The sequence below is a fragment of the Triticum urartu genome, unplaced genomic scaffold (assembly GCF_003073215.2).
Source record: "Triticum urartu cultivar G1812 unplaced genomic scaffold, Tu2.1 TuUngrouped_contig_7404, whole genome shotgun sequence".
NCBI lineage: Eukaryota > Viridiplantae > Streptophyta > Magnoliopsida > Poales > Poaceae > Triticum > Triticum urartu.
In genome coordinates this window covers 2,224-14,574 of record NW_024118245.1, presented here as the reverse complement: position 1 = coordinate 14,574, position 12,351 = coordinate 2,224, and the positions used below count along the sequence as shown (strand labels likewise).

At 42.2% G+C, this 12,351-nt stretch overlaps 1 protein-coding gene and 1 non-coding gene across 2 annotated transcripts; one reads left to right on the top strand and one right to left on the bottom strand.

The window, feature by feature from the left end:
* Positions 1 to 1,104: 1,104 nt before the first annotated feature.
* On the bottom strand, positions 1,105 to 2,789 carry LOC125531532 (receptor-like protein kinase FERONIA). The gene has a single exon (XM_048695909.1). It carries the CDS (start codon positions 2,677 to 2,679, stop codon positions 1,168 to 1,170), a length of 1,512 nt encoding a protein of 503 aa, XP_048551866.1. The 5' UTR covers positions 2,680 to 2,789; the 3' UTR covers positions 1,105 to 1,167.
* Positions 2,790 to 4,967: 2,178 nt separating this feature from the next.
* LOC125531533 lies at positions 4,968 to 5,073 on the top strand. The gene has a single exon (XR_007293311.1). It is a non-coding gene; the product is annotated as a U6 spliceosomal RNA (small nuclear RNA).
* The last annotated feature ends 7,278 nt before the right edge of the window (positions 5,074 to 12,351 follow it).

Here is a 12,351-nt window from a genome sequence, read left to right as displayed (position 1 = left end):
TGGTTTGCTTCCTGAATAATCTAACGCTGCCTGGCCTGAGAAATCTCATAGTGTCATTCGCCTGGTACAAAACCGTGGAGGGCCATTAGCCTGGCCCAGGCTAAGCGGATAGGACGCTTGGACTGCTGCCTGGCTTGCTATTTTGTTGTCCTATCCGAACTGAAGAAGGCATGCATGATGTGACATGCTTTATTAAACATAACCTGTGGCCAGGCGTGGCCATGAACCAAACGACACTAGCCTGATTAGGCGCTCGATTTTGTCAGGCACAATGTTGATGACATGAACCAAACAGGCCTGTTATCTTGGAAAAAATGACAGCACACTATGCACACTACTCCCTCCGTTTCAAATTACTCGTCGCAGAAATAAATGTATCTAGAACTAAAATATATTTAGATACATCCATTTCCACGACGAGTAATTCGGAAGGGAGGGAGTACTTGTGGTGACAGTAGTCATGTGGGTCGACTTGCCAATGCCATGTCAAGTGTATCATATTTCTTCCTCCATTCTATTTGTTCTTTCTTCGATGTACTCTATTTGATGATTATTTTGTAAGGTTTAGTCTATTTGATGCCTATACTGTAAAGGTTACACTTCACGTACCCTCATCAATGACTACCAGAAAACCAAATAGGGACTAAATGTACAGGTTTTATAGTTGTGGCACTTTTGAATAATATACCTAACAGCTGCGAGAATGATTTCATATTTTGTCTATTATTTTCTTTTCTACCTACTTTTTCTTCATTTCTTTATTTTTTCCGCTGTGATCTATCCAAAATTACATAAAATATTTAATACATGATATAATATATATATATATATACATTTTTATTAAACATAAGACAGTTATTTTATAAAATATGTAAAATAATTATAACACATGGATTTAACTGTGTACATGAACTTTTTTTTAATAAAAATATGATCTTTTAAAGAAAATATATACATAAAAAGTTTAATGCATGAATATATTTTTATAGATTTTTTAGGGGACTATATGTTTATAGATAAACAAAAAAATTAGATGAATAAATTACTTTATATATATGCTATGAGCCTTTTCTGAGATGCACGAACTTTTGTATTCCCGCAGCGTAAATAAAGGAACTTTATTTCTCACAATATGGGTGCATTTATAACTTCATTGGGAAGGCCCATTTATGTCTGGCCCGACTTAAACAAAGCAGAGCTTTTTGTTGAGCTAAGGAGACCATGGTGGGCTGGTTGCTCAGGAACGGCTTCTGGCTCGCACACGACCACCGACGTGGCCTTTCTGCCCCGTCTGCAAATGCCGCACGCGCATAGGCAGCCGATCAGCACCGCAAGGAGGCCACCGGCGACCGCTCCACCCACGGCCGCGGCGACGGCACTCTTCCTCTTGAACTCTCCTTGGTAGGGCTGCTTCTGTGGGATCGGCAGGTTGGCCCCGGCGAGGTTGTTGCTGCCGTACGTCTGGAGCTTGAACACCTCGAGGCCGTTGAGTATCGCGTCGAAGTACTCCGGCCTGCTGCTGAGGTCCGGGTGCAGCGCGACCCACATGTCCGTCTGGCCGGAGCCCGTCGTGACGACTAGGTAGTCGGTGTACACCGGAACCCCGATCCCCCCGCTCCGCCCGATAACGTCCATCTGCTCCTGCGCCGTCTGGTTGTTGATGTAGATGAAGAAGGAGCGCTGGTTCACCTTGGTGATCGGGTACAGGACCTCGCAGAAGTGGAACCTCAGGAGGTAGTAGAACCCCGCGTCCACGGGCAGGATCCAGGTGAGGTTGTAGTTCAGGTTGATCTGCGCATACGGGCCCATGGACCTCGCCGACGCGTACACGCCCTCCGGCGCGATGTGCGGCGGCACGGACGGCGGGTACCGGATGGTGACGTTGCTGTCCTTCTCGAAAGAGACCCCGACGGCCGCGCCGAATATGTAAGGGATGTCGGTGTTCCAGGTGCGGTAGAAGCGGCCGGAGTCGTCAGCCGGGGAGACGGCCTCGCCGCCGACGTTGAGACGGTACATGGTCTGGAAGGCCGTGTCGGCGCGGATGGGCATCCGGTCAGGGCGCCCCCCGTTGGCGAAGGTCGGCACCGGCGCCGTGAAGACGTCCGGCGTGGGCACGATCTCGATGCCGTTCACGAACGCGTAGTGGGAGGAGGCGCCGGGGGACGGGGCGAACGTGACGTCGAGCTTCCCGCCCGAGCTGACGTTGAGGGAGAACTCGCGGACGAGGTAGGCGGCGTCGAGCGCGAGCGCGGCCTGGGACGCGTTGAAGTCGCGCAGCAGCGTGACGCCGCCGGCCGTGACGCCGAAGAGGGCGCCGGAGGCGCTGCGGTTGCCGTAGTCGGCCGGGTAGAAGTAGAGGCGGAGGAACACGCGGCCTGGGCTGACGAGGAAGGTGTACGTGTGGCTCGACGCGAACACGCGCGCCGTCACGTAAGGCACGGAAGAAGGCAGCGATGGGTCTTGATACGACGCACGGGCCGCGACGCCGGCGTTCGTCGATGCCAAGAACTTGGACGTCGAGTCACCTTCCCACGCACGGCCGTCGGAGTCGGTGGCCGGGGCGGACGCGCCGCAGCTCAGGCGGACCTGCCCGGCAGAGTCGGTGGAGTTGTTTCCGCCGCCTTCCGCGGCGGCAAGGGACACGATGGATAGCAGCAAGAGGCATCTGGCCATGGCCATGGGACTACTAGCTCCTAGGAAAGCTAGTGCAGTGGGGTGGCTGGCTGGTCGGCCCGTCAGTTCGAATCACGATTCTTTGGCGTGTGATGGGCTGTGCAGAGCGTGGTGTTGGTGGGGGGCGATATTTATGGGCTGTGGAGCACAAATGATTTCTGTCACTGTCCATGTCTAGTGGGTCTGCTGCCCTGCTGAGCACGGTGTGATAATGGTAGTATCATGCGTTTTTACCCGCGAATAACACACTGAAAATGTTCTGTTTCCTCTCACAGGTGGAAGTGGAGCGGGAGGAGAGGAGGAAAACGTGTTCGGCCTCGGTGGATCCAAGCTGGCTGCGGCCTATTTCTCCAACGCGCTATGGGCAATGGCAAGCAACCAGCTCCAGACGCGAACCACCGACCGACGCCCGCTCTCGTCGAATCTCGAATGGGTCAAAGACGCCTCCAATCCTCGACGAAAACAACAGCCCACCCGCCCCGCAGTCACCATGTCAATTCACGTCATACAGGATTCGGCTATTTACAGGTCATCTCCAGCGCTTCAAACGATCTCCTCTCATGGTCGCCGAGCTTGACTGCTCTGCTCTAGTGCTCCTAAGCGTTCAGCGTTTGAAGCCACGTCGGGGGGTTTTTGCTTGCCGACTTCGATCGCCGTCACTTAATTATCGCGTCATCTTTTCCGGTAAAACAAATGCTTTGCTAAAAATGGTGGGTGCGTCAGCCGGAGCCAAGCTCATTTAGGTAACAAGGGTGCAAACGGAAGAATCTACCGTATTAATTAAGAACACACGCATCAAACAGAGGACTGGAAAACATATCGGTTGTGCTAATTCTCAGTGCGATTGAGAATTAGCTATGTCTCAGTCGACGAGTTTTTTTTTGGTACAATTTGATTGATCAGTGATTTGTGGCTGAGGTAGGTATTCCTCTCGTCGAAAAACGTAATGGGCTTTGTCCACTGGGCAGAGCGTACCTTCAGGGGCTTTGCTCTGTATCTAGCCGTGGGCTGCGGCCTGAGGTCCTTTCCAAATTCTCTTTTTTATTTTTTTATTTTCTCACTCATAGGTCTCCCATGCCAACATTTTGTATTTTTTTTTATGTTGGGCTTGTGTGTACAGTACGAATCACACCGGTGCAGCTCACTGTGTGTATACATGTACCTTTTTCTTTTTTATATTTCCTTTTTCCTTTTGTATTTTAGTGTTTTATTTATCATTTTATTTGTATAAAACTGTTTTCACTTGTATTTCTATTTTTATTTTTTTAATTTCTTATTTTATAAAAAATGGAAGAACTAATTTCTTTTAGAATGGACATTTTGACAAGCATTTTGCATTTTTTTAAGTTTCAGTACTGTTAAATCTCAAATGGCTTAGACTTCACAAAGTCGTCAACCGTCTGCATTACTTGCTTTAAGAATCGCATTGGATTGTGAGTTTTCTCATTTTGGCATGCTAAGGCGTGCGACCAACTCGCTTTTTTTCTGTTTCTTTTCGGCTTGGGCTCTTTCTTTTTTGTTCTTTTAGATTCTTTTTTTTTTGTCGGGCCTGTTGTTGGTTGGGGCGTGCTGGACGGGCCTAAAGTTTTTTTTTGCCTTTTGTTCCTTCCATTTTTGCATTTTTTCCCTTTATTTGTTGTTGGCTGCCTTTTGTAGTAAACCGGGGTTGTTTGACTGCAAGGAGTTAGGGGGCTGGGGGTTGAACATGTGGATTCTCTTACAATGTGCAATAGTTTTAACATATGTAGACTTTTTTATTGGACATTTTTTGTGCATAATTTATTTAAATATGGGATAATATGTTTATTTCACACGTATGTATGTACATATGCAAATATATTTTCCATTTTGGTATATCCTTCCTCCATACACTTTTTTAAATTTGTTTCGTTCATATCGTTTGACATGATATTTTTCAAAATATTCGTTTTTGTTCGTTACTGTTGTCAATTCATCTTCCCTATTTTTTATATTCATTTATTTTGTTCCCTTTTATATTCTGTTTTCGCGTATTCTTATTTTTTATTCCATTTATATGTTCCTTTTATTTTCTTCACATTTATTTTCTTTTTTGTGATAGTTTTCTCCATTTTATGTAAAACTATTTTTTATTTTGTCGTCTTTTCGGTAGATGGAGAATTAGTGATATCTCGGTTGATTCGGTAGCCATGCATTCTAGACACTAAGATGACGTGTCGTCGTGTGTATTTGTTTTTATGGTCTTGTTTGTCTTTATATATACTATCACCTCTTTCTTTTATTATCTTTTTAGTTGAACTGAAACGGATATTGTTGTCTCCTCGGGGACATCTGATAAAATTGTAACAATATAGAGAAGTTTAATATGGCCCCTGTGTAAGGATGACACACACAAATTTGGAAAGAAAGAAAAGGATATTTGGACTAGTAGGGGGGTGCCGGCTAGTTGCATGTTCATCACTATACATGCAACTGCAAGTGTTGAAATTGGACTGCAACTGCATGCCCCCCAAGGCGACTGTAACTAGGCTAGTAGGGGGTGTCGACCAATTGCATGTCCATCACTAGACATGCAACTGCAAGTATTGGAACCAGACTGCATGTGCGTGGCCCCAACGCGATTGCAACTGGGCTAGTTGGGAGGTTGTCGGCTAGTTGCATGCCCATCACTAGACATATAACTCCAAGTGTTAGAACTGGATCACAATTGCATGCCTCCAACCCGACTTCAACTAGACTACTAGGGGTTGTTGACCAATTGCTTGTCCATCACTACACATGCAACTGCAAGTGTGAACCAGATTGCAACTACATGCCCCCAATCTGACTGCAACCGGGCTAGTAGAGGGGTTGTCGGCCAGTTGCATGTCCATCACAAGACATGCGATTACAAGCGTTGAAACATGAATGTGATTGCATGCCCCTCAACGCATCTGCAACTGGGCTAGTAGGGGGTTATCGTCCAGTTGCATGTCCATCACTAGTCATTGCAACTAGAAGTGTTGGGACCGGACTCAACTACATGGCCCCCAACACGACTGCAACTGAGCTAGTAGGGGGTTATCGTCCAGTTGCATGCCAATCAATGGACATGCAACTGCATGGACCCCAATGCGGTTGCAACTGGGCTAGTAGGGGAGTTATCAACCAGTTGCCTGTCCATCACTAGACATGCAACTGCAAGTGTTGGAACCCAATTGCAACCGCATGCCCCCAACGTGACTGCAAATGGGCTAGTAGGGGGGTTGTCGACCAGTTGATGTCCATCACTAGGCGATGCAAATTCAAGTGTTGAAACCCGGCTGCAACTGCATGGCCCTCAATGTGACTCTAACTGAGCTAGTAGGGGGTTGTCGGCCAATTGCATGTCCAACATGAGACATGCAACTATACGACCCTAGTGCGACAGCAACTGCATATCCCACAGTGCGACAACAACTAGGTCGATATGTGGTTTATCAGCCAATCGCATGTCCATCCCTAGACATGCAATTAGAAGTGTTGTAACCCGACAACAATTGTATGACTCCCAAAGCAACTGCAACTCATGGTGAGAGGGGATTGTCTTCAGTTATCTTTTCACAACATTTTTAAATATTCATGCGTTTTCTTTCTTTTTATTTTCATTTTTTGTTCTCAATTTTTAAGACAAAAACATGAATTTTATTTAAATTGTGATCTTTTTAAAAACATGTAATATTTGTCAAATTTTAAAAATTGTGAACTCTCTTGAAATTTGCGATCAACTTTTGAATTCATGAGCAATTTTTCAAATTCATAAATATTTCTTAACTTTTTTTGTGCAATCAGTACATACAAACACCACATACACCATGCGTGCAATATGTCTTCTTGTTTTTTTATACATCTTATTTTTTAAAGTATCACCACTCGGTTACGCGCGCGCACACACACACATACACATAGACTAACCCACGTTGTTGCATTTCCATTGTTAGGGCGCAACTTAATTTAGAAAAACAGTGTACATGGTTTTCTTTTTTACTATCTATTGTTTGTTTTTTTACTTGTTTGTTAGATAAATGATTTTTTAATGATACAGAATGATTCAACTCGTACATCCTTTTCCTCTAGTTTTTTCTCCATTGTTTACCTTTTTCTTCAGCTTCTATGTAGTGAGCGAATATTTTGTGGTCCTCCGATGGTTTGTCAACAAAACAAGAAAAATCACAAAGAAAAATACAAGAAAACCCAACAAATAGACAAAACAGCCTAAAGAAACTATGCAGCGAGACAAGTCCATTGAAAAAATAAAAGAAGAAAAAGGTAGAGAGAGAGAGAGACGGGCCCAGCTCAAGACAAGAATTGAAAGCAACGGGCCAGTACAGGTGCATGGATAATACGCTGCTTACAAAGGTGGAGGGCGCTGCTATGGAAAAAAAAAAAGATGGATGACGTCATCGACTTAAACTTCGCGAAGTCTAAGTCGACTGAGATCTAGACACACCCAAAACATATAGGCTATTATAATTTGGGTCTCTCGGTCATAGGCATGGGACAAAACATAAAAATCCTAACTAACATAGTCAAATAAGAACCAAGCTGTATTAAAAAAAGGAAAAATAGAAGAGTCATTAATGTTATCATGCTGTTAAGGACCTTGGTCTCAGTTTTCATGTGTAGGGTAATTTGAAAACAAAGGTTCAAGTGGATTGTAAAACTTCTGCATTTTTTCCGTTGGAATTGAGATTAGCAGAATTTTTCACACTCTCCATTCCTTTGAACCAAACATATGAATAGCCCCAACATATAATAGTTTCCTATTCCTGTGTTTTTTTTCACTTTTTCATTGAACAAAAGAGACCCTTGGTTGTCACATATTTTTTTAAAGAGCTTCCTCTTCGATTTTAACGAAACCATCATGTCTTATCTTACAAGCTACCGAAAGAAAGCAACAAGTAGCAGGTACCTAGAGCAAATGAGGAACTTGTGCTTTTGGGCATCCACGGACTGGATCCTCAACAACATGAGCACAGACTGCCTATTAACATGCAATAATTTAAGCACAGGCTGCCTATTAACAACCCTGTGAAAGGTTCAACACACAACAAAAGGAACTTCAACACATCGGGGTGTTGTGGCAAACCGAGCACGAAGAGACAACAACACAATCACCCCCTTACCATGTTCATCTCTATCCGCCAACACTTTGAAGACTTCGTTTGCTATCATTTGAACATTTTTACCCCACATCGCAGTGTTTCTTGTCTTTCCAATTTATGCAAAAGGACCCAATCGTTAAGCCATCGAGCAATCATATAACATGAACACATGGATCAATACTATTTTTGTTTTCGAACACAATACTATTCCTTAGTTTCTAGATTGTCTCGATCAAAGCAGAAACGCCAACTATCATCCAATGTTTCTCAAAAAAATTCAAATTTTAACAATCCAGACATAAAATAAGTCATGGATGTTATTAGGCACATCCAACGAATTGAAGACACATTTGAAAATGTTTCAAAACATCCTAGAAATAGAACATTGCATGAAAAGATGGTCAATTGACTCATCTCTTCTACAAAAGGGACAAGTTTTGTTACCAACCCACTCCCTTCTACTCAAATTGTCTTTAGTTAGGACACTTTTCCTAAGTACTAGCCATGCGAATACCTTAATCCTAGGCGGCATCTTAACCCTCCACAGAAATCCATGAGGGAACATGACTCCATTCTAAAATCTTATTTCTATAGTAAGATTTGATTAAATATACAAATCACCTTTGTCATCAAAAAAGGTTTTTGTTTATCAAAATTTGATCAGATCATAGAAATATTGATAGAATTCATCTCTAAATCCATCTGTGCCTAGGGATTTATTATGGTCCATAGTAGAAACAACATTTTTTCCTCCAGGGAGAAGTCTGCAGTTAATTTACTTGCAACTTCAACAAGTTTAGTCTTGGGTCATCAGTATCTAAAGAGATATTTTGAGACCTTGGGGCGTCCAAAGAGCCTTTTATAAAAGGCAATAATACAAGTGACTACTTCCTTTTGTCACCCTCAACGTTCACCTCATATGATCCATATAATTCATGGTATTTTTTCTATGTCTCCATTAGCTTTAGTATGAAAGTATCTAGGTTTGATATCTCCCTCAAGGACTTCTTTAATTTTCACCCTCATGTTAGTTCCTCGTGTTTCATAAGCATGTCTAGTTGTGATCTCAATTCTTTTTGTTCATGTCTCGTCTCAGTCGTCAGCCCATGTATCTCACAATTTTATCAATGTTATCAAGTTTGATCAGGATATCCTTATTCATGTCCCTACATCAAGCATTCATGTTTCTATGCCATCCTTTCAGCTTAGCCCTGAGTTTTCTCAATTTATTTTTCCATCTATCTAGGTTAGATCCCCTCAAAGCAGGCCCTAACCAAGTTTCATAGACGACCTTCTGAATACCCTACATTAGAAACTAGGAGTTTTCAAATCTAAAGATAGGATCAATACTGGCATATTCCCTAAGTCTTCATGACTAATGATAACAATGGTTATTTTCTTGTTTACTTTAGCAACTTTTTTATTATTAGCATATTTTCTCCACGCATGTTTCTTTACAACATAGATATGTTTATACTCGATGTACAAGCCAAAATTGTGAACTTATTTATGGTTGTGTCACTAAGATACATTTTCAAAAATGAGTAATATACAACTTGCACTGCAAAAAAAGAGCAATCAAACCACGGGGTGTTCGATGATCGTCGACTTACATTTGATTTATGGTAAATGATTTAGAACAATATTCACATGTGCTCGCGTATTTCAATTTCTTCCTTTTTGTTAAGTCTGTAACGACCTTATGCTTCCCTCCATTGTATCTATCTTCCCATGTTCCACCAGAAGCATCTACTTCATCTTTAACACCCTCCCTCCACAAAATTTCTCTACTAAACAAAAAGGGTGATGCTTTCTCCACGTCTACCACCCCATTCTATCTCTCTTAAGCATTACAATGTTCTCTCTTTCTCTACCTTGCAAGCTCCTACATATACGTTGTTGCCTGTCTAAGATGTCTCATCATACCTCCCGAAGTGATGTGGCACCGAGGAAAAATATGCAGAGCCTCTTCAATCCATGTGATTTTAAGAACACGGAATAGAAAAATGTTGAATTGCGGTGTTGTGCCCACTTGAATCCTACATGGTTGTATTTCTCCCAAAAAAATCGGATGCACTACATGAAAAACAAATGATCTTTCCTCATAAGGTTTGAGCACACATACAATTTTCTCTAAGTAATAGTGCAAGGGAATCCTTAACAACATTATGCGGGGTTCGATAAAAAAGGACAACCATGTCGAAAAATTCCCTAAGGACTATAATTCTCCAAAATTTCAATGGGGATCCTCTAATAGGCTCTATATTTATCACTAACCATCCTAGATCATAGTGTAATCTATGAATCAAATTCTGCCCGAAAAGGGAAGGTGCTCATGACTAGTGAAAGATGACTATGAAGGGTCTACTTCCAACCATGCAGAATGGTAAACACGGACTAAAGGATGCCAAAATGAATTCGGTTACAAGTTCCGACAAGACACTTGGGAAAGCAAGCATCAACAAGAAGTTGAAGTACTCGCTTTTATCAAGGGATCTAAACTGCCACTAGAGTGGATTTATATACCAATCCTATTGGACTTAGAATGTGTTCTTGTGTTGAAATATGTTCAGGCCATATGGCACAGGCCCAAGGGTCCTCATAGCCTGGATTAGGGGGATATATTTGTTGGCACTGATACCAAGATTTTTTTTATCTCACATGAGAGAGTGTGATACGGTGAATCACAAACTTGAACAATTAGGCCAACAATCTTTACATAATCTCTCCCGGTCATGGAAGAAAAAAAAGATACATGTAAGACCACATAGTCAAGAAAGTGTCAAATGGATGGTGCTCTACATGGCCATTTCAACTGGTGAAACGACTGTCATGGGAAATCTAATGAAATTAGGGTAACATTCATCTCTCTTACACCAATACACAGTTTTATTGCGACCATGCTTAGACTGTTGGATTCGTCATTTTTTTTGCTCTAACTGTGTTACTTTTTATATTATTGTGTTGCAACGGTCAGTGTATAATGCGCAAGCTTGTGTCACAAACTCACATCACATTTTTGGCAGGAGTGTGTATGTGGTTGATAACTCCAAAATTTATGTTATTTTTACCTCTTGTTTTGTGCTCCAGCATTAGCCTTTGTCCAATTTTACTCCGTTGGAGCACCTCTTTTTGCCTGTTAGAATGCCAATTATAGACGTCTTTGGGAGTTTAAGAAATAAACGCCAAGATATGGTGATAAAATCGCTTGAATTAACGTGATATAATATTACATAAAAGAACAAAGCAAAAGGAAGAAGAGAGAGGCTTCACGGAGGAGTATAGAGCGCTTGACGAGGCATAGTACGAGTGTGTGCTCGTACCGCACGTCACCGTCTGGTCCAGTATTTCACCCCTGTGAGGTCATATCGATCGTCAGATGTTCATAGCCACCAGAAACCACTCCAGAACGTAAAATCTTAGCTCTCGGAAGGCATCCAAAGGTTGAATCAGCAAGGACTCTGTCATCGCCATCATCGTGTGCAAGGAGGCGACGACACCAACCATCTTCATCACCATACCATCTCCATTTTGTTGTAATATAGAACCCTAGTGGATCCATATGTGTATTACTCTAATTTATCATCCATGCGTGTCACTGCTATTCATGTGATGTTCGTCGTCTCCATGTGTGAATAGTTCCCTTAGTTATCGGGATATGGATGAACCTTGGTATGTATAGGTGTTGAACGCTTATAAGGATATGATATTCCATGTTGAATGTCTGATTTATTAGCCTTCGTGAATGTTGTGAAGGAGCCTCACTCAAACATTTTCGGCTTGTATGGCCACAAAGCATATTACTATCATTGTAAAGGTTAGGATGTTGAGTTAATTCAAGGTGACAGTAAAATACTCTCTACCTCGTCTTTGCAATTTTGATAGGGGAATAACAAAGATCCCTTAGTATGGCCGCGTCCACGGGGAAACCCTTAATTACTTTAGTGAGAATCGAAGTGGGGAAACTATGGTAGTGGCATGCGTGGTACGGACTACCTCGAGTAGACCGTATATTATGACCGGACCCGCCCAATTACAAACGTCAAGAGCAGCTCAAGTATCCAACCTAGAACTATGCAATAGCATACATTATATTGGACACCTACCAATGGGAATTCTAGACTCCCTAGGAACGGTTTAATCCTTTTGTTGGTTTCATCGGTTTATTCACCTCACTATGTTCTTTTATTTCTTTTATGCTATTTACTTTTGTCAGTGCTATGCTCAAAATCCTTACGACCTTTCGCCTTTATTTTGCTCTGCATCTACCATTAACTTACAGGCACATATATACCACTATATAGTGTCACAATAACTTTGAAAATCAGCCATTGGGTATGCTCCGTCCAAGAGTTGAGAGACGATAAATCCAAACAATATCATCCGTTGAATAAAGTTTTCATCTCACTAGGAATGTCATGTGGCTTTTTAATCGAATCCCCACTAGCGTCTCATATTATTCTAGAAGTATCTTTTTCCCATCCCAGGAATTTGATTCTCTAATAAAAAGAAAGTAATCGAACAATCTAGATTCTATAGAGTTGGGACATGTCTAATATGATTCGTATGGAAGGAA